General features: G+C 39.5%; 1 protein-coding gene across 4 annotated transcripts in view; it reads left to right on the top strand.

The window, feature by feature from the left end:
• carmil3 (capping protein regulator and myosin 1 linker 3) overlaps positions 1-23,531 on the top strand; it is a 114,244-nt gene that overhangs the window by 58,035 nt on the left and 32,678 nt on the right. For all 4 annotated transcript variants that reach the window (XM_032565975.1, XM_032565977.1, XM_032565979.1 and 1 more), the window contains exons 15-19: positions 3,857-3,933; positions 12,573-12,677; positions 19,726-19,795; positions 19,897-19,978; positions 23,338-23,434. In XM_032565975.1, coding sequence (XP_032421866.1) covers positions 3,857-3,933; positions 12,573-12,677; positions 19,726-19,795; positions 19,897-19,978; positions 23,338-23,434 — 431 coding nt within the window. The remainder of the gene's footprint in view (positions 1-3,856; positions 3,934-12,572; positions 12,678-19,725; positions 19,796-19,896; positions 19,979-23,337; positions 23,435-23,531) is intronic.

Below are 23,531 nucleotides of genomic sequence, written 5' to 3'. Positions count from 1 at the left end.
TTACATTGATTGTTCACTGCAGGCACAGGAACCGAATGTGTCTCAGCATGCTTAATTTAAGGGTCTCTGAGGATGTCTTTCCCATTTAATGTAAAACTGTACATTTGATGAATATGTGCGATAAGAAGTTGAAGAACAGTAGGGAATTAATTTTTTTTCCCCCTCTCCTCCTGATATGGGCCTCAACTTTGATTCAGTGCTATACGATTAAACTCTTATTGCTCATTTGGTCCCTCTGGCGAGAATTAGTGCAGTTATATCTGACAGAGGAGCGCTCTCCATATGCACATTGACAGATTGGTAGGAACGCTGGCTGCTGAAGCCGGGCGGCATTAACCCAGTGATGGATCAGAGTGTCGAAATAATTGGCGAAAATAAGTTATGGTTATATCTCCAATGGTGTGTCTTTTATTTAAATGGCTGCTCGCTTTGGGAGTCGGTCTGAAGGAGGAGTGTGGTAAGGATGGGTGAAGGGATTAAGCAATTCAGTTGAGAAATTTGATCATGATTGCTTTAGCACTGAAAAAAACAAACAATATCTTACCAAGTATTTTTGGTCGAGTTTCTAGTGCAAATTTCTCAGTACAATTGAAATACGGCAAAACTAACTCACAAGTAACTTTTCAGAAAGAAGTAGGAGATTGTTTTAAGTCATTAATTCCTTAATATTGATGAAAAAGTTCTAGTTCCATTGGTAGATTATTTCACTTCTTATTATCTTCTTACTTCATGTTAAACAAAATATGTTTATCATGTTATAAGTGAAATAATCTGCCAATGGAACTAGTAATTTTTCATCAATACAGGGATTATTGACTTGAAACAATCTTCTATATCCTGCTGAAAGGGTATTAGTTGGTTTTGTCTTATTTCAAGTGTACTAATATACAGTACAGACCAAAGGTTTGGACACACCTTTCTAATTAAAATGGGTTTTCTTTATTTTCATGACTATTTATAAGGCAAGAAATCCCACTTATTAACCTGACAGGGCACACCTATGAAGTGAAAACCGTTTCAGGTGACTACCTCTTGAAGCTCATCAAGAAAATGCAGAGTGTGTGCAAAGCAGCAATCACAGCAAAAGGTTGCTACTTTGAAGAAACTAGAATATAAGGGGTATTTTCAGTTGTTTTACACTTTTTTGTTTAGTGCATATTTCCACATGTGTTATTCATAGTTTTGATGCCTTCAGTGTGAATCTACAATGTCAGTAGTCATGAAAATAAAGGAAACTCATTGAATTAAAAGGTGTGTCCAAACTTTTGGTCTGTACTGTATTTACACTAGAAACCCAACCAGAAATACTTGGTAAGATTTTGTGTTTTTGCAGTGAAAACACTGAGAATTCAATTAAATCCAAATCAAATGATTTTATTTGTCCCCAAAGCGAAATTTCAAGGTTCATAAGTAGTGCAAATAGTCTCAAAAGTCATAACTCGGACAATAGAATTCATCAAATTCACACATGGTATTTAATATAAGTAGGTAGCGTGATTTGTGACTGTGTGAAGTATTGAACAAAATTAAGAGAATCCTGTGTTGTAGCTTAAACGTGCGGCACTATCATAACATCATTACTGCGAGACACATTGCAATTGTGAAAGATTTTATTTATCTACAATGTATTTGGTGCGTTAGATGGACTCGTCGGTGCTTTTACAGCTGTGATGCTAAAAGCACACAGAGACCGGTGAGATCATTGTGTAATAGTAAATAAAGAAGAATGTCAGGAATATTATCTTTAGTGGAATCAATTTCACCGTTAAAATTTACAGCGATGGTGTCGCAGTAAAATATTTACTGGATATTGTGCAACCCCCACTGCAGTAGATTACTCTCTTACAGCGTCTTCTACATCAGTCAAAGTGATTCTATGTTTACAGCAAGCAAGTTGTCAGAGTGGAACGACTTCTAATTTAAAAAGGCGTCAAAGTATGCAATTGCCTTTACGGAAACCCTAATTTTTGAATCAGATGGTTATTTACAACTAAGAGTGTGGTAAAACAAATGCTGCTATGCTAATAAACTTTGTTGTCAGCTAGCCTAATGTGTCTTTCTTAGCCACATCTGACAAATCAAGATCTGCTTCCATTCCTTTCCTCTCCTTTCAAAATAAGAGTCTCCAACATAGGTAAAGCTTAAAGCCTTCGCCTCTGTGTTCATGAAATTGTTTTACCCTTACTACTTCAGGACAATTTTAATTCCGAAAGCCATTAAATCGTGCTTCGTCGAAGAGATTTCACTTTGTTCCCCCATAAATTGAGCTCTTGTGTAAGTAATTACCTAATGCCGTTTGAAAGATTTGTAGAAGAGCCTTGATTTAGATGCGACGCATCTAAAAACAAAAACAACAAAACTTTTTTGTGCACAAAGTGCTGACTAGCTGCAGCTTTAAAGCTAATCTGTTTCTTGAAACTAAACCTTCATGACTCCTGGACCATATTCTGCCCTTCCTTGACCGACCTGCATATAGTTAATACAGTAGATGAAGAAGTATCGGCTGCATTGTTGAATTTTGATGGTTGCCTCTACTGTTTACAGTTCTTTTAGTTTTAAGGCAACCACTGAGTTTTATGTTTCTTTATGTTTAGTGGGATACAGTAATGAATAATTTAATTCAAACACCTGGCAGATTTAGGCTTAAAGCAATCTTTTGATTTTTGTCTACGTGCTTCCTCTCCATGGAAACAATATTAAAGTTGTGCAGACTAGAATCTGAATAAAACTCTAGGAAAAAGAGCTAAAGATTAGGGTGATGTTAAGGAGGACTTCCAACCTCAAAGACTTGAAAGATCAAAGACGAACACCTTTAAGTTTTTAAAATACTAGTTAAAAAATTAGAAAAAGTTGCTCATCGTTACTCGGCATCGACTGTCAGACATGTTTTTACAGAAGTTAACAGCAAAGAGCAAAGTTTTCTGTATGCTAGTTACTTCGTATGTAAACTACTTTTTAAATTTCTTCTTTAATTCTTTAAAAGTGTTAATACAATTAATGCAACACTGTTTTCATACTTTTCATGTCCCGTATTGGTTAGTGAAACCCAGCTAAAGGATTACTCTTATTTATTTCAACAAACATATTAAAGTGAGGCAGAACTATACAAGCCATGGCTCAGTAATGAAATTCTAAAATATAAGAAAAGAAGGAGAACTCCTCCATAGCTCAGTCTTTTCTATTAATTATCGTGGAAAATGGCAGCTGATTTATTCTTCGTTTAATTAGAGCTCTGGTTGTTCCTTTCAGTTGTCGCTTGTTTCTGTTTTTTTTTTTTTTTTTAAAGTACGTTGGTGCTTTGGGTCCAGTCGTTGACGGCGGTGGATTTGGTCTGCCTCGGAATGTCACAAGATAAGTTCAGAGGGTTCTCCTGAGGTTAATTGAAAGGCGCGTTGAAAAGCAAACAGTAATTAATTATAAGAAGTCTTTTGGCCCTTACTCATGTGGAAACAAAGCAGACTTGATCCAGAATCCCCCGTCGGTTTTCTCAAACCAACCCATGTTTTGTTTTTTTTCCTGGAACTAATAAGAAGTTGTTTTTCTTATTATTCAGTGGTCAAAGTGTGTATGCTGGCAGTCATTTATAATGTATATGGAAATTGCTTCGTTACCTTACTGAAATTAAAACTTGGAAACTTTCTACAAGTTGATGTAAAAACGTAGAAATGCATGTCAGTGATAAATCACAAACACTTCTCAGCGGATGATTTTTGTCTCACCTGTGATGCTTTTGCTTTTCGATGTCCTTCAGTCTGCGCTCCGGCATTCTCCGCACGGCTAAAATAACTGTTGTGCAACACGATCGCCGAACAGTTGTGAATAGACCTCTGGTATTGATCTGTCTCTCTCCTGGCAGCTATTTGGGGCCCTGCTGCGAGGCTGCTGCGCCGACCTCTCCTACCTGAATCTGTCCAAGAACTCCTTCTCTCACAGGTGGGCATCAGATATCTTTCTTTGTTCATCTTTTTAAAAAAAGAAGAAGGAAAAAAAGTAACTCGGGAGACTTTTAAGAGATCTTTTTTTCCCCTCAGCTTTATTAATGTTTTGTCTGGGACCTACGCTGAGAGAGTTAGCGTATTTTCTCCTCTTCCGCTGAGTCGTTCTTCCCTTCCCGCATATGTGTTTGCAGAATGTGTTGGTGATTTTTTTTTTCGTCCATGCACACGTCTCTGTTTGCCAACAAGTTTTCAGTCTGTCAAGCGCTCGTTTGGATGCCCACAAGTTTTTTTTTTCTTTTCTTTTTTTTTTTTTTTAAAATGTGTGCATGTCTTTCTGTTTACCGTTGCTGGAAGGCTGGAGTGGTTCCGGCTCTCGACAGACCGCGTCCCCCAGGGGCCCAGGAGCTTCCCTGCTCAGCATATTGCATTACGGAATTACAGAGTGGGAGAAGTTGGTGAAAAATGAGACTAATTTTAGATGGGGAATTATTATTGTTGCAGTCCCCAGGCTCCCATGAATGCATTTTTGTGTGTGTGTTTGTTCTGTCTTTGCATCTGCTGGATCTCTTTTATGTCTCCTCACCACTCTTTTTTTCTTCTCTGCCCCATCCACCTTTCATCATCTTTCCCAGCACTTCCCTCCCTCCGTCCGTCCTCCTGTTCATAGTTCCTCCCACCTCCCGCCGGTCCTCTGGTGTTTTAATCCACGCTTCCGGTAAGGCGGCCCCAGTGTTGCCGTGACAGCACGGAGCCGGGAGGCTGAACGGGGCCGATAAGAAACGGCCCCGGCTGCTGATTCTCATGAATACGAAACCCGGGCCCGGATCACCTCCCCTGTCCGCCGCACACGTACACGTGTCTCCTCCGCTTTCGAGAGACAATGAAGCTGTCCTTGTAGATGCTGTTACACACACACACACACACACACACACACACCCACGCACACACACTCAGAGTTGCTGATAAAGCTCTCTGGGGAGCGTAACGCGAGAGAGACGGCGACACCGTATCTTCCCGGGCGACACAAGCCGTTGTGTATCTGTGGAGAGACTCTACAAGCTGTATGCTAATCGTTAGAAATGAACCGAAAAAAAAAAAAAGAAGAGAGGGAGGTTATCGCTCTAACTGCGGCTGTAATGCAGCTCCCCAGCTATCTCGATGGCTCTGTCTTCCTTTCTTCTATTGACCCTTTCCATTTTTAGCCTGCATAACTTCATTTGCTCTCCATTTTCTCCGTCTTTATCTCGTGCCTCGTTTATTCACTTTTATCGCCATGCCAACTTAACATGCTTTTATCTCTGCAGGGTGAATATACTAGAGGATTTCATGTTTTGTCACTTTAAAACCATTATCTGGGTTTTACCAGGATCATTGGGACGAGAATTGAGACAAAGTAGTTCAGAATTGTCCAGCGTAAGGAAGATGATACAAAGCTTTTACATAGATTTGAGGAAATTCTGTCAGGGTGTTTTCATTTCACCCCTGATGGTCCAGTAGACTCTGACTGACTGGACCAAAATTGCAGCATTAGTTAGATTTTCAATTTGCTTTCACACTGCTCTGTGTAAAATGAACCAAACCTTTTGAAAAACCGGTTTACCTCCTAGCTTGTGGCGGCACTGCACCAAGAACAGGCAGCTCGAGGTCAATGTGTAAGTCGGTAGCTATCGTGTCTAAAACTTTTACCGTGATGTTTACAAACCGAAAACTATAGCAGGCTGTGTTAATGTTAAATATGATCATTTCTGATCACTCATTTCTTTATGTGACGAGACTGAAGTGGAAGCTTAGAAGTTAAGCTTAGCATAGCATTGGAATAATTTACACGACAAAAACACAAAAATATCACTTCATCAGAATATCCTACCCGTTTAAAATGAAAAGCTATCGCAGATGTTTGCACTAATCCTTTTATGAGAACTCTATATTCAAGAAAGAATTTGATGTAAATTGTACATTTTGTGATTCATATCCTTAAACTGCTGTCCACTTGTTTTGGCGCTGTAACTTTGTTGATGCTTTTTGGCAGAATCTGTGTGACTTTATCCACAACAACATAGAAGCACAATTTATTCTGTTATGGGAAGATTTCTTACTTGGCCTCACTAAAATCATGCTTAACAATTCTGAGTTTCTCATAAATCCTTTATTGTCACTAGCTAAATATCATATTCATTGTTCCAGGTAGAGAAAGCCATGCCTTGCTGCATTTTACAATGAAGTTAAGTTTTATATCCTGACTATCAAAGACTCTGACAAAAAATAGCTACTAAAACAATTTAAATCTGTACTGCTTTGAGTTGGGAACCGAAGCCCCTTAGCTTTTTCTTGAATATGTTTATCTGTATTTGTTTTTCTGGAGGCATAACAAATGTTTCACTCTGTTGTTTTACAGTGTATCTGAGAATAAAGTTTTAAAAAAAACATCCCCCCCCCACCCACACAACAGACTTCTTGTGGCTTTGATGTGAAGCAGTGATGTCACTCATCCTGTCTGTGACATCACTGGTCACTGTCTCTGTATTCCCAGATTCCACAGAAAAATTCATTTGCGGTTTTAGGTTCGACACGAAGAGACAAGTATCATGGCAGAGATGAATTGTTTTTCGGCAGGAATAAAAACCACTGCAACAGGAGGAAACGATTTCCTGTTGGCAGGAACAGACATTTTTGAGAGGAACTGTGAGAAGTACAAGCGTGAAAACAAGCAGCTTAAAGAGATGGTGGCAATGTTGATGAAGAAAATCGAGCGTCTTCAACGTAGCCAGAACACCAGCGACGTGAGAAGCTATGAAACAGTGAACGAGATGCTTCGAAGTCGCAATGAACATTGCAAACAAAAAATCAGACAACTCACTTCAGATTTGGACGAAGCTAGGAATACGGCACAGCGATTACAAACCGACTATGACTCCATGGTGAGAACCAATGTGCTCCTGGAACGGACACACAAAACTATAAGAGAAAACACACAGGATTCGCTGAGAAAGATGACAGAAAAGATTGAATTCCTGGAAGCGGAAAATGATCAACTAAACAAAGAGATTGTTGTTTTAAAAGTGAAGCTGGACAGAGCCAAATCCAGGATGGCAAAAAAATCAGAGGATGAGACGCTGTTGCTGGAGGAAACGCCAAAGAGAACAATGTTTCAGAGAATCGGGCGCACTTTTCTGGAAATATACGAGTCGGGAACGATAGGGAACTGGTTGTCATCATGGATCTTTTAATTTCTAAAGTCTTCTGTGTCCGTTCCAGGAGCACATTGGTTCTCACCGTGGCCTGATTCAATTAGTACGATTGGTTCATTATTGTTATTCAACCATGTTTCTGTCAGAAACATAACATTGATGTTAAGCACAGTGATGAAGTCATTAATTAATAGAGCTTTAGCACAGAGAAATCTGGTATTTAAAAGAGCTAGTTTAAGTGCCTTTTGAGGCCAAAAGTTCTTCAGTCTGAGGTTCCTCTAGGCAGGGGAACAGTCTGATGTTTGAATTAGGACAGCTGTATTTTATATTTCTGATTTTTGTAAATTTTCTTGTAGTGATCCGGACAGGTAATGTCCTGTTTTGCTGTGCCGGGGGGCCAGACACATTCTGGAGGAAGATATGTGTAAAGACAAAATCTGGACCCTGGCCTCAGACCTCAGAAACACAGAGTGGTGGATCCTCTGGGAAGTTAGAGATTCTTGTCACCGATTCTGTTCATCACTTCCATGGACAGAATTTCTAGGCGCAGTCAAGGTGTTGAGGGGATCCGATTTGGTGGCCTTGGGATCTCATCTCTGCTTTGTGCGGACGATGTGGTCCTTCTGGCTTCATCAGGTCGTGATCTACAGCTCTCGCTGGAGCGGTTCGCAGCCGAGTGTGAAGCGGCCGGGATGAGAATCAGTGCCTCCAAATCCGAGGCCATGGTCTTGAGCCAGAAAAGGGTAGAGTGCCTTCTCCGGGTCAGGGGGGGTGTCCTGCCCCAAGTGGAGGAGTTCAAGTATCTTGGGATCTTGTTCACAAATGGGGGAAGAAGGGAGCAGGAGATCGACAATAAGCACTTTTGGCATACCTTTCGTTTCCTGGTGGTTTACCTGATTTGTCCTTTGGAGCTTTTCGGGGTGGATGTGTTGGTGTTGCCTCATTGTTGATGTTTGAAGGCGAGGTTTCACTCAGAGGCTCAGGCTGGAGTGCAGAAAATCTGTTTTTCAGTGGGATTCCCACGGAGTCAGAATGTTTTGAGGCCCGGGCGGGTCGCTCTGTCCTTGGGAGCGCGGTCGGTGGAGCCGTTTTGGTTGCTGCTGCTTGTTTGTTTTTCTTTGGTGGAGCAGGTGTTGAGGTTGAAGGTGGGTTTCGGCTCAGAGCCGGCCACGCTGATTCGTCCAGGTGAGGGATTTCTCCCTGTCAGTCGTCTCATCGGATCTGCAGTGTGAGGCTTTTGTTTCGGCTTGGCACCCAGAGCGTTCCAGGGTGAGCTGCTTGATGCGAGGCGTACGGCCTCTCCGTTGATTTGAGGAAGAGTTGTCTCATTTCCACAGGTAGCGTTGATTTCAAAGTTCACCTCCAGCAGTTTGATTTTCATTTCTATAGACTGAAGTCATTGTATAATACTGCTAATGTCCCTTGGGGTCGGCTGGAGGCATTTTGCCCTGGTTCAACTTGGAGATGAAGAAAAGTAAGGTAAAAATAAAAGTAAGAAAAACCCCCAGTCCTTAGGTTTGTAGTAATCCAGTTATGATGTTGATAATGTAAATATAACTATAAAAACTGTCACTTTAAAAAGTAACACAAATTCAATCAGTGAATCTGTGTTTATTTCTTAAATACCTTTTCTCACTGAGACTTAGTTACATCTTCTATCACTGAAAATTAAAGGCAATTAATTATTAAGGTCATAAATCACTCCATTGATTAAATTTTGACATAAGGGTGACTCTATAGTCTCTATTGTTCACTTATTTATGTTGTTGAAGCCTGATCCTAATGCTGTGAAGCATTATATTTAGTATCTGGGTTAAGGTGTAGATTAAGTTTAGACTGAGGTTAGGAGTAGTTTTGTGTTCTGGTAACGTCAAGGTTTGGGGTTGTCTAATGGTGCGTTCACACCAAACGCGTTACGTCAAAAACGTGCCCAAAGCTTCAAGTTCAACGCGTGTCCACTTTGCTGCGTTCACAACAAACTCGTTTTGAGCGTCAGGCGCGTCTGGTTTACAATCAAAGTCTATGTGGAGGCTCGACGAAGGCCGTTGTGCGTTTTGAATCGTTTGACGCGTCAAGAGCGTCCAATGGAAAACAACGGCTAGAGCTGACGTGCCCTCGACGCGCCTCCACAGTCTTTTAATGTACACCAGACGCACCAAATGCTAGTTGTCAAGCATTTCACGTCAAGCGTCTGCATTCAAAGTGCACAGGCGTCGACCTTGAAGCATCGGAGGCGTTTTTGATGCAAGTAACGTGTTTGGTGTGAACGCACCATTGGAATTCGGGCACTTGACGTTTTGCTCTACACCTATCGTTTTGTGCATCTGGTTTACATTCACAGTCTATATGGAGGCGCGTCAGACGTGTCAGCTCTAGCCGCTGTTTTCCGATGGACGCTCCGATAATAGCGTGTTTGGTGTGAACGCACCATTATGGTGCGTTTACCACGAGGCAATAAACCACTTTAAATATATAAGATTACAGTCCTGTTCCTACTAAGTTACTGGTATGATTTTCATATCTGTATTGACACATTTTGAGCTGAAAAACAGGGCTTGCAAATATCGGCAGGCTAATAATTTGCTGTACCAAAATATGCATCCCTGCTAACTCAGACACATAGTAAGGCTTTCTGCATAATCCCACCTATTATACAAACTACTGGTATGAGTTTCATATAAATAAGATTATATTTGTGGGAAGTAGACAGGCCATGTATATATCGGCAAGCTAATAATTAGCTTTGCCAAAAATGCATCCCCCTTTTATGTTGAAGAAATAAAGAGTTAAGAGTGAAATAACCTTTTCTACATAATCACACTTGTTCTATGAGCTGCTGGTATGAGTTTCATATCAATAGGACAATAGACAGGAGATGCAGATATTGTCAGACTCAGATATTAAAATGCATCTTCTCCTATATTAATAGACTGGACAGTTAAGGGTGATATCAAATGTCCTACATAATGGACCTCTGTTTTCTCATGCTTTAAGTTTCACTTTTACAAAATAACTGAGTAAAAGTATTGTTGAAATTGCACAGACTTTTCTTAAAAACTCTGAGGTTATTCATAGTATAAACATTTATTTAAGTGCATTCTGCATAAGAACTGATCACAGTGATTGCACAATGTTGCAAAACATTTATTCACAGTTTTTGGAAATTAAAACATTGCCCTGCATGACAGAATACATTAAACAGATACAAATTAAGAAATGATTTAAAATCAATTTTCCACATCTGGGAAGCAATTTGAACAAATTATCTGGCTTCATTTGAAGTCTTTAGTGGCAGCTGTTTTAAACAGACATTTGATTAAGTAGATTCCTCACCTTTCTTGTTGATGCATGAAATGTATACATATAGAAAATCGTGCATACATAACACGTATTGTATGCATGAGAAATATTTTACTCAACAAAACTCTTTGTTGTAAATCTGTTACTGACTAGCACTAACTTTAACAGAATTAATTCAGCAAATATTCAAAGCTATATTTCTTTAATAGTGCAACATTGTCAGTAACATTCCATAGGATTTGGTTTTACTCAGTTTTTGCCCCTGAAATTTGGCATCTTTTATCCTGGACAAGAACATCAATATCAGGCATCATGTCCTGAGCAGCAGCCAGTTTCAGAGTCTCATTTAAGTGCTTATGTGTGAGCTTTGAGCGCAGCTTTGTTTTATTCATTAGTGACAAAATTTGCTCACCAAGGCAGGTAGTCTCAAACATGGACACTTTTGCAGCCAGTGCTGTCAATTTAGGACAGCCTGGTAGGAGACACTTGTAAAATGTGTCCAAGCCAACTGATGCAAATTTGTCCTTCAAGTTTGGACCGTCCAGTTGCGCTTTCACACCTCCTCAAACAAACGAGAGCTCGACTAAGTTGGGATAAGCGCGACTGTTGTGAATTCATTTACGTTCAACCAGTTCGTCACAGTTTGAGCTGTTTTGGAAGCGATGCACAAAACATGAATTCATATTGAATCGGGGGACTAAATGCAAATGCACGCCACACTTTTCAGATTTCTATTTGTATTTGACAAAAGAAAAGAAAAGCTCTATTTGTCTAAACAATTCATGGCATTGCAACCTAATTAATCCTACTTTTTTTTTTCAATAACCACAAGCTGTTTTTATTTTTATCTGTCGCAGGCTGAAGATGGGAGGATTCCTAAAGAGTTATAGTGAACATAATGATCCTTCATCCTAGTAATATCCTGTGTGTGTGTGTGCGTGTGAACCTACAGGCTGTGGAAATGGGAAAAAAACAAAACACAATCCAAAACAAAATCCATTGAAGCTTGTAATCTTTCATTATCCCTAAAGCCCAAGTTGGCAAGCTATCAGTCAAGCTCTGATTGTTCTAATTTTGACTCCTGATCATTATAAAGCATCGGGTCACGACATGCACAAGGACAGGATGGGTGGGGGTGGGTGTGCGGGGTGGGCACGGAGCATGAAATGTTCTGAATTGAGCCAGGAACCGGGAAGGCAGAATGATTCGTCATTTTAGTCCTAATACGTTACATTACCGCTCTCATATCCACGCACCAGCTGTGGCAAACGCATGAAGACGTGGAAAAAAAATATTATTATTATTTTTTTAAAATTGGCTCTGCAATCAAAGAGGAGAGCAGAGGGCAGCTTGACAATCCATTTCCGAGGTTCAGGTGATATTACAGCTGCAGCTGCAGGCCGGGTATTTCTGAATAACCTCGCCGTAATAGATGAACTCAGGATGAACAGACAGGAGAAGGCATCTTTTCACAATACCAGCCTTATGAAAAAAAAAAAAAAAAGATGAAACAGAGGTGATCAATGCCTGAAAAAAAAAAAAAACAAACAAACTCCATCTTTCCTCTGCCACTCATCACTTCACCCTGCGTTCCCTAGAAACCCTTTTTCCCCATCCACCGCTGGGGTGAATTACCCGTACAGCGGGAAGCAGAAGTGGCAGCTTGGTTGCCGTGACGAGTGCTAAACACATCTGTACCAGCTCCCTCTCTCTCTCTCTGTCCCCTGTTGACAGGCTAATTTACTGTATCTGCCAAGCAGATGGTTGGCTGATTTGCTATTCTTACCTTTTAAGGTGGTGGCAGTAATAAATGCGAAGACCCAGTGCTATATAGCGCCTCCTGTATGTAATACTGGCCTAAATGTCTCCGCCGGCATCTGTCTGCTTTAGCACAGCCACATTTCCTCTCCGTCAGCTCCCCGCTCATCTGCTGAACGCTTTCCGTCGCTCTTTATAAGCTTTTTTTTTTTTACCCCCTCCTCCTTGTGCCGTTCTCTCTCTGTTTCTCGTTCAGTCTTCCATCTGTTCTTGTTCTCGTCTAAGCACTTTTTATGTGCTGTCGTGTCTGTCTGGCTGTGATCCGTCTCTCTCTATTTAAACGTCTCTTTCTTTCCATTTTTTTGTCTGCTCTGTTGTGCCTTCCCAGGAGAGGGAGAGACTCTCTGCCGACTTTCCGCCAGTTCTTCAGCTCGGCCTTCAGCCTGACCCACGTCAGCCTGGCCTCCATGAAGGTCCCGCCGGATTCGCTGAGGTGAGACATGGGCTTAAGCGGCCTCTCTTAAAAGTCTGCCGGCGTCTATAGGCTGGGCAAAACAGCTGTAATTAATTAAGTCCCGAATCGTTTTTAATTGAATTTCGAACGAATGTGTTCAGTTTAAAAGCCGGTTTTACAGCCAAAGTGACCTGTAAAAAAATAAATAAATACATTTTAAAGGTCTGTCGCTTTTTAAGTGATGCATAAATCAGCGTCCCTGCCAGACTCTGTTCTAATGAAGGTCATAAAGCAGTATCGACAGTAAAGGGGCGTGTTAAGATCATTTAAAAAAAATAGTCACATTAAAATTTAAAGTGAGGGTAAGGGCAGTAAAGTAGCCACAAAATTAGATTTCTATAAAACATACTGTAGGTACACCTTGCAAATGTAAATCACGCCTTTAGTCAGCCTATTGATGCCGATCCCTCAGTATACACACAGAGGAAGCTTTTTAAAAAAAATGTTTTTTAGCCTTTTGTATTCAAATGATCTCCAGTTCATGTCTGCAGAGCATTGTTCCTGAGCCCAGGGGAGATAAAGACTGAGTGGAAACATGCAGTAGAATAATGGGGATTTTCTACTAAAACTGTTCCAGTTCTTAACAATGACTGGTGCTTGAACTAGGCTCAACTGCTTCCATAAAATGACCTGTTTGGGTTTCCACAGCCACAGAAGTAGCTTATTCCCTCATAATTACAGCGGTCTTCCGCCTTTTAGTGGTTTAGTATTCACAGATTCACTTGTTTGTGGATGTTTTTATGAAACGTGACCCCAAATTATTTGTGAAAAATTCACCTATTGGCTTTTTTTTTATAGGGCATATCTAAAATATTCAACACAAACTGCAGCTAGGGAAGCTGTAATACCTTGGCGCAATGCTACTTGACACACTATTGGCTGTAGTTTGCAAAGCAGCCAATCCAGGAGCAGCCTTTCTTTTGCTTGCCGATGATTGGTTGATGATTGTGGAGATAAAGAAACCTGTAGATGTTAGCTTCTGCGGTAGTGCTAAGACGGTGCTCAGTGTGTGTAAAAATGCTTATTAAAGGTGTATTTGTTGTTTGAACTATTAAAATAGGTATTTAATTCTCCAAATATTTCGTGGGTGGATTTGTTCCTTAACCCCTGAGAAAACCGGTGGTTCTCTATAAATCACTAGAAACACCTCATTCAGTAAATATGTCATCCAGTTGCAGCGCACTATTGTTCACTGTCTTTGTTTTGGTGGTACCCGCAAGTCTTCCACTACCTGGAGTAATGACACATGATGTTTTACCGAAGACAAAAGAGAAACCCTACAACCGCTGAAATCTGCCGATACTCCACTGGTTCTTGGTTCAGTGCCGCCACAGGCAGGGGAGGAAATTTTTTTATTTTTTCAAAGAGTTTGGATCGTTTGACACAGAGCAGTGTGAAAGCAAACTGCACCCACTGAAAACGTAGCAAATGTTGCCATTTTGGCTCCCAATCAAACCGAGTCTACCAGACTATCAAATGCGAAAACTCCAGCAGAAAAATCTCAAGAAAGCTACAGCGTAGCACCGGAAACGTGAGAGGGAGACTTTCAAAATCATTGAGGCACTTTGAACTGACATGAATGTGGTTTGGGTTCTTAAATGACGGTGAAGAAGCTACGTTTTTCTGCCCATTTGATGCATGGACAGGCTGTTTAACGTCCATAATGGTAATGTTATCTCTTATTGATAATCCTTGTGCAGTGCGGTTCGTCTCTCTTTACTTTTTATGCTGAATGCCACACATTCACACACACACACACACACCCACACACACACACACGCATACACACATTCCACCAGCCTCTCACCTCTCACTGAACTCACAAGTAAAAGAAACTGCTGCCTGGGACACTCTTGCAATCCAAGCACTTTGATTACAACTTCTTGCATCTAAGAAGTATAGGAGTGATTGTACTGTATTTCACTTATATATTATGTATTTATTTCACCAAGAATTTACAGCTTAAGAAATAGCATCATGGAGCTGCTTCCATTGCCTGAGGGGAAAAAAAAAAGAGCGCTTAGCTGTGGTGGGTCTTCCACAAAAGGCAACCTCTCCGAGTGCTTTTCTTCTGTCGCCTAACTCACAAAATCACAACCAAAAAAAAAGTTTTATTGAAGATATTCTGAACTAAAAATAGCATTAGTTTGTCTATCGACAGAGGATATTTTGGAGAAACTGAAATATCTCCAAAACCTTTACTCAATACTCAAGTTTCACTAATCCAAAAGTGTTTTTAAAGCATCTATGATAACAGTAAGATGTCCCACTGAGTTTCTGTATGAGATAGCAATGTTTTTTTACATCCGATACAGATTTAGATATCTCAGATTTAGTATCGACCAAAACCGATACTAAATCTGAGTGCTGAATTGACTTAAAATGTTTCTTGTTTTTTTTTTAAACACAGACATAAATACACTGAATTACAAATTTATTTGATAACCCTGCACCAGTCCAGCACACTTTAAATACATCAATAGCTTCACACACTTGGTCAGACATGTAAAGACAACTTTAATTTGTTTAGTCAGTTCAACTAGGAGTGTAAGAGCCAATGTAGAATTAATAATAAAGAAACTGACAAAAAACCAAAAAGTTGACCACCTTAGTCAAAGACATAAAATTAAAACTTCAGCAAACCTTTGGTTAGATGGGTTAGAAAGTGCAGATAGAAATCTAAATATAATGTAGCTTAAATAATAAAGTATGATGTTACTCAGAGCACAAAGCATAGAATTAAACTGAATAGATCTGCCCATATGGATCCGGCACCTTTAATTTTTTTTTCAGTATTGCGACCAAGACAGATATCGATTCTGGATCAGTGCATCTAGAGTTCTCATATCATTTTAAAGATGCACAAAGAAAGCATCTCAGTTTTCTTTCTTTCTTTTTCTTAAAGCTTTTGTGAATCTCTAGTGGTATTTTAAAGAATCTCTCTTCGGTGTAGAACAATCCAAATGATGTTTGGCCAGTTTAGATATTTTGTATTTTGAACTATACATGATCAAACATATTCCAGGCCGTTTTACTTACCCCTTTAGTTTGCAATAACCCTTTAATTTACCATTTAAGCAGCGTCAGCATCACTAATTATCCGTATGTTCTCAAAGAGTTTACAGTCTGCTCAACAAAAGGACTGTCCACTCTCCAACTATAAGCAGGTGAACACTAGTTTGGACCACAACTAGTAGATTACTTAATTTTTTTTATATATATTTTTGAATGTTTGGGGAATCCCATAATCCATGGCGCCCTGCATGGAGAGCCATCAAAAAGCTTGCGTTTTGTACAAGCTCAACAGCTGATGAGGCTCTGAGTGTTGAAGAGATGAGAAAGATGCATTTTTAAAAAAAATATTTTATTAGAACCCTAAATTTGTGTGAATGAACTTGCACAACTACAGCATCACCACTTTAATGATCATTTTTCTGCTGCATCACACGGCCGTAATTACCCAGCAGTAAATCGGGCCGCCTCAGTCAGCAGGTGGAGATTTGTGTGATGTGGGTTTTAATGTGCTTCATGTGCTCTGCTGAGGGTAACTGTACCCTGAGCTGAACTCATAATTAGGATTTGGTGTTAAAAATAGCAAAAAATAATGTCTGATAGGCAACACTTGTTTGTTAAATGACCATGTCTTCTGTTTTAATCGTGTACATATGATGTACTGATTGTGTGCGGTGTTCCTGTTCTGCCTTTATTAGGAACATTCTGCTGACTGTGTCTCTCTGACTAATGTTTCACCACCTGTGACAGCCACTTGGTAATTGAATCTCCTCTCCTCTCATTTGGAATGTCTTTGAACAAGAGGCATCTACTTAGTTGGCAAAAAAAATAAACTGCAATACGAGCAGTTTTTGTTTCCATACAGTAAATATCGAAGTAGTTTGATAAATAGTTTTAAAAAACACAAATCACTCAGGCGGTAGCGACCAGTCAATATTCTCTGACCGGTGGTGACTGACAAATCAGCTTTTTTTTTTTTTTCACTCATCATTGAACGCATCAAAAGTGAGAATTGTCTTATTTTTGGTCTGTAATATTAACATGTAAGCAAATTTAATTTTGTGGTTCAGTATTTGCAGATCCAACTCTTTGTGAATTTTCTTTTTTTTTGTGGAATGTAACTACAAATTATTTGTGGAAAATTTGTCTGTTCGTGAATTTTTTAGTTTTATAGACAGGAGCCTCATTGATTTTTCTTGTTAAAGTAATTCATTGTAGTAAGCAAATACTCTTTAGGTCAAAAAATGTGTACAGACAGTTCTATTGCAGTAGGTAAAGGTCCCCACTTTGATATGTAATCGTCGCTTTGAGATCCAGGTCCCTTGGCAGTTTCTTCAAAAATGATTAAAAGTTAAATCTTCAGTCATATTATGGTAATAGGGCTTTAATGTAAATTTTATTTTGGGTTTTTGCTTTTTCAACAAACTAGAAACAGAAGTCCCCTCTTGGCAGGATAGGCTGACGGCCCCTTGTTGGTAGGGTTGGCGGTGTGTGCGGGTGTGTGTGTGTGTGTTGTAGTTTATAGGAAGAAAATTCAAATTAAGTCAGACCTGGAAGAAATGTATGTATTTGTATTACTAAAACACACCAATACCTGACCAAACAACCATCTTAGTAGGATCTGTTTTATTTGCCCAATGTTTTTTATTTTTCTGAATACTATTTATTACAACTACTAACACCTAAAAAAAAGAATTTTATTAGATTAAAAAAGTTCAACAGCTAAACTATAAAAATAAATGTAAATGTCTGAAATTGTTGCAAAATGAAAAAAAAAAAACAACCTAACCCTTGTTTATTCAACGGAGCAAACCTAAAAACTGTTTCTAGATCTGTGAAAGCACCAACATAGAGTTCCCTTAGATTCACTTTGTTGTGAGTCTTGTAAAAAATAAGACACAAGATGAGGGACATGATCTTATAACCTCTTCCTCTTTTTTTAAGTACAACATGACTTTTGAAATTAAGTCTTATTTTATCAGATGAGTTCACGGGTGAAACCATCTTGAGAAAGAAAATCAAAATTGTCAAGCAAACAAAAAAAAAACAAGAACAAAAAAAGACTGCAGCATGCCATTGACCTTAAGAGAAGAGTCTGGATTAGCTCTCCTAGCAACTAAACAACTAAATCCAATTGAATCCATCACTCTCATCTTGAATAAATCCCTGAGCAGTCTTGACAGATCCACCTGTTTGTCAGTCAAGGTTGGTAGAAATGTCAGAGCATGTTTGTTGTCGTTGCACGGAGCCGCTCGTGCTAAAAATATACCCACCTACGATGCTGGAAGGCGCTGTTGGTGAAAAACCTGGAGGACATTGACGACGTCTAAAGTGAGAACTCGAATATGAAAGTAGCAGCGGTGACGGCGGCAGTCATAAAAACTATTAATTTAGGTTATAATTGGTGTGTTAAAATGTAAAAAAATTAAATCTCTGCTTTAATGTTTCACGTTGGTTGTTGAACTTTTATTTACTCATTTACTTTTGTAATTTTGGATTTGTCTTTACGTACGTAATCAATTGGATGTCTTTTTGATTTTCTCTTTTACTTCTGCATAAATAGACATATTTTTTATTTGGCTGAATTAGGCATTGTTTTTCTTCATAAAGCATTTATTGATTATCTATTTTTTTATGTCTGTGCATAAATTTATTTCACATCAGGACTTATTTATTTGCTTCTTGAGACTTTTTGTGGCCTACTTCATGTTGTCAGACAGGTACTTTTGAAGTGATGCCTTGGAGTAAAACTGAGCCAAAAAAAAATGTGGTTAATAACTCAGTTTAATAAAGGGCGTTATTACTTTTTCACATAGATCCAGGTTGGTTTGGATAGCTTTTCTTTATTAAACTGAGTTCTCATTTGGTTATTAGCTTGTCTTTGTTTGGTAATAAATTGGGTGGGATTTAAGTGTCAAAAAAGTAAAAACAACACAAGCCAAATACTTTTGCACAACTCTGTATGATTTTGTTTCTCAATTTGTATTCATATCTGCATTATGCAGACTGAGGGAGCCCCTTTTTTAGAGACCTAAAAGATCGACTATGGACTGCCTTCAGATTTTTCTACCATTGAAACTGATCTTCATTCATTTGTTTTCTTTGCATATTGTTTTAGGTTTGCAGACTAAAATAGCATGTGCGTGCAAAGGGTTGTTTGCGCCCTCGCCATCTGCCCATTAGTCTTCCAACATTTTCTTCTACAGTAGATCCAGTCGACTAACACGTGCGTGTGGACTGGCCTTCAATCAAACGGTCCGGACCGAAGCGTCCTGCGCTGACGGGACTCTGTGTTCTCGGCAGCTTCGGGAGATCTGCTATTGAAACCACAGTGGCCAAAAACAGAGAGAGTTTCTCCAGCATGGATAAACGGAGTGCAGTAAATTTCCAGTTGCCCCTGTAAGGTGCACAAGCCTGCTGTTAACAAGCAAGAGCCAAGAAACAAACAAAAACAAAAACACAATCAATAGCAGAAGAAAAACAAAGCAAAATTGGCAGCCAACAGAGAGCTGCATACTGCATGATGGATGCCTGCCAAAATGGAACAGACTTTTTTTTCTGCTTACCTCCTTCTGGCGCATCAGTCTTACTTCTTTTTTTTTTCGCAGGAAAATAAATTTCCTCTATGCTCCTGCTGCGCTGACGCATCCAGCTGAGTTTGTGCGCTTGCATAATTTTTTATGTCCCATTACAACTGGCTGTTTGGCCTTAATAAATATTGAAAACTTTTTGAAGCAATTCTTCTTTCTAAGCTACTTTTCTCTAATCTTTTAAGAAGGCTCTAAAACGTTTAGGTGTGGACGGGAAAATATGGAACAAGATGCGCTGGGGTGTTGATCCCATTCAGATTCTCAGAGGGAGGAGATTCAAGGTTGGATTTATGTGGAAGAGGAATCTATTTTCATTTTTTCCCATTTCTTATCAGCGTTCCCACCTCTGCCGCACACATTTTCCGCCATTGTTATTTTCTTCTCTGTCTTTTCACCCGTTTTTTTTCTCTCGTGTTTTCTTTCAGAGCTCTCTTCCTGGGTTTGTCCAACAACCCTCACATCTCCGACCTTCACCTGGACATCAGCAGCTGTGAGGTATCGTCCGCCGGCCCTCCCTGCTTGCGTGGATCCACTCGTGATCTTTCTCAGATAAGCCTCCCGTCATGCTCCGCTCCGCTTTTTGTTCCTCCCCACAGCTGAGGTCGGCGGGTGCCGCCGTGATTCAGGAGCTCTTCCCTCGCGTTTCGTGCGTGGGGACTTTAGACGTCTCTGATAACGGTGAGAAACTTCACTCTGTCGGCACACCCCGCAGCGCGTTTGCTCTGTTACAGCCGAGGTGGTTTTCAGTCGCACAAAAAGAGGCTTTGAATGGAAATGCATCATATATCACTTATTTTAATTTGAGAGGTGAATGCTTCAGTTTGTGTACAAATCGCTAATGTTTTCATGAAAGTGTTGATGCGGACTGCTGACGGTGGGTATAGATGGTGGAAGATTGAACTAATATACGTTGTCTTGTTCCAACCTTAAAGAGGCAGTATTATGTGTTTTCCAACCACATAGTGCCATTTTATAGTACAGTCTTGTAACTGTTACCTTCAGTTGTGAAACAAAATGCTGTATATATCAAACATGTCTTAAAAGAAAATTTTCTTCCTGATTTAATGCCTTGAAATTGGGCCTCTGTCTCTTTAAGGAACTTTTGCTCTCTTTTTGACGCTCATCTCAACATCGTCCTTCTAATGTTAATCACCGTTTAAAAACAGCGTTTTTACCAGCGCTGCACCGAGAAGTAACTTGTTTAATGAGCTCTGGAGATGAGCAGTTCCACCAGGTGTTTGCTAATTGCAGCTGGCTAGTCTGAAGGAGCCGAGTGAAGAAATCGCGGGGGAGGGCGGAAGCTCAGAGACCTCAGCTACGTCTTGAAGGTGGCGCTCTGTTTGCACAGCTGACTGGTTGCCATGAGAGATTAAAGAATTTCTCACACATGCATGAAAGAATGAAAACAATGGCATTTTTGAATTGTCATTATTTCCTGGAGATCAGTTTTCACGTTGACACTAAGGCGATTTTATTTTTGTTAAATATTTTTGTCAAAAAATCTAAATTTTGTCGCTCCTGATTGATTCGGAAAAGCATGAAAAAGAGTAAAACATCTAAAGGGGTGAATATTTTCGTCCCACTTCTCTTCAGCTATGTACTGCTTTCTTTTAGTCTCTAAATCTTAACAGAATACTGTAATATTTGTGCCTGTAGCAGTCGTGCAGGGTGGTGTCAGGTGTGTGAAACAGAATACCGCAAATCTCCAGTTTTTCAGTGCACTTTGATTTTTCTACATTTTATCCTTGTAATGCAAAGCGGGTTCCCAAGTATTTCGTGTCCAGAAAGCTAGAATTGCATGAAACTCCAAAGAACTCCCATTCACCTTGAAGCTACTGCATGCTGAGACCAGACTAGATTCTTTGATGTTGCAACAGTTACAGCAAATACGTTTAACTTCTTCTGCAAACCTTTTACAACTAAGCAAATAAGATGAGTGCATGCATAAGTCCTTGAGTTTTAGAATCAGTAACATTAAACCAGTCTTTTCAATAACCTGTGGACAAAATAAGTGTTGCACCTTTTCCCGCTTAATCATCTGGGCTGTTTTCTGCATTCATGTATATATGTATAATTTTTTTTTGCTCTCTGAATGAAGCTTTTTCAGTCTTGGATGCAGTCAGATTTTACCATGGTTACCACTTTCTCTTTTTCTCCCTCATTTTACAAAAAAGGCTGAGTAGGTGTGTGTGTTGGCGTGCAGTCGGGAATATTTTGGAATTTCTGCGGATTGTCTCTCTTCAAAAATGAGCCATTTTCACGATGAAGAAAAAACTGGCTCTCTGAGCCGTTCACACTGATTAAAAACAAACGAGTCACCGCTGTCACTCATACAACACCCACCGCGATTTGAGGAAGTATTTCCCCGTTTTTCTCTGTTTTTAATTTACTGGTCACACTTAACCCTCCTGTTATGTTCCGGGTCAAATTGACCCGTTTTAAAATTTACAAATTAAAAAAAAAAAAATAGAAGCATTTTTTTTGCATGAAACGTTTTCTATTTGTCTTAATAGGTGCACTCTAGACATAAGTTGAAAATTTATTCATGTTACACATTTGTACCAAACCCTAGGTCTACTTTTTACATCGATACTGTTCGGGTCAATTTGACCCGGCAGTCAGGTTAAAGTGCAAAAAAAGATTTTAAAATGTCCAATTCTATATGTTTCCTTGCAGTTATGAACCATATTTCACCACACACACACTCACACACCCACGCCCGCAACCACACACACACAAGCCCACTTTCTCACTATTCTCTTTACTTCACTAGGAAACTGCGAGAAAGCAGGTGTTCACACAACCTTTGACGGGAATCTTTTCTGTTCCTGTGGACAAACTCCACCCACTCTGAGTGACACTCAGCAGAAGTGGATGAAAACATAAATACTCTCTGCATGACTCCTTTATCTTGATTTTAATCAGCGGGTCAATTTGACCCAGAACAGTATGTGTGTCTCAAGTTCAATTATAAAGATCACCCTTTGGTAAAAAAAAAAAAAGTATAATATAAAATAATTTACCAAAGGTCAACTTCAAGGAAATTATTGTTTTTTTGTGTCTAGGTTTTTTTCAGTGGACATTAAAAATCTAAATTCCATTTTTTATGTCCAAATGAGTAAATGAGTAGGTTGTCGTCATTGATCCCTAATTTCTGAGAAATAATAAAACATCATTGCACAAATATTGATTGAAATGGTTAGTATTGGAGTTAATAATCAGATACAAAAATGTTTTGGAGGAATTTTTTGGTTTCTGACACTATTGCATGATTAAACACTCCCTGGGTCAAATTGACCCACGAACATTTTTGCTGTACCCTAGAAACGAACATAACAGGAGGGTTAAATGATTCAGATCGCTAAAATTTTTTAAATATCTGACTGAGACAACCTGAGCAATTATCAAAAGTAGTTTTCAAATGATTATATTTATTAAGAACTCTTTTTGAAAGAAAGACAAGTAATTGCCCACTAAACATAATTGCTGTTCCTTTCACACTTGATGGGGTGAACGGTCATCAATAATTTGCAATAATGAGTCCTTTTGAGTTTTCTCCTGTACATAGACAAAAAGCCAGCAGATCTCCGACTAAATAGCATCAGAGTAAAAAGTCTTGTTTGATTAGTTGATTGATTGACAAACCACCACATTTGACTGCAAGTATGATGATGTGTTTCGGAAATACTGTTAGCATTCCAGGTGTTTTTGATGAGGGTGAATCTATATTTATACACACTCTGGTTATATTTGTTTAACACTAAAACAAAAAATCTCCGTCCTTCTTTACGGCCCTGTAGCTCGTGGCAAAACCCACTTTTATTCTCTGAAATAAAAAGTGGGTTTTTTTCTGTTTTTTTTAGTTCCTTTCCAGTACTAAAACGCTTAAAGTTGAACACCTGTTCTCGTGCTTTATTGGCACTTGCATGGCGGTGATTAAAGATCTTCTCTGAAGCAGGATCTCAGAACAACTCCACAGAGCTTAGTCCTGCTGGCTTTTTAACTCGATGCGCTTCTCTGTTTTGCGTTTGGTTCAGGTTTGGACGCCGACTTGTTGGCCGTCATCCCGGCATTCTCCCGGCACCCCTCCCTCAAACACCTGATGTTGGGGAAAAACTTCAACATCAAGGGCAAGTACGTACCTCGGCGGCGGCGTGGGGGAAGCAGCAGCGCAGATGGTGGTGAAGTTGATGCAGATGATGAATGTTTTTTTTCTTTTTTCTTTCCCCCT

This window comes from Xiphophorus hellerii, chromosome 6, assembly GCF_003331165.1.
Source record: "Xiphophorus hellerii strain 12219 chromosome 6, Xiphophorus_hellerii-4.1, whole genome shotgun sequence".
Lineage (NCBI taxonomy): Eukaryota > Metazoa > Chordata > Actinopteri > Cyprinodontiformes > Poeciliidae > Xiphophorus > Xiphophorus hellerii.
Note: the sequence above shows the minus strand (reverse complement) of the source record. Positions and strands in the feature narration are given on the sequence as shown.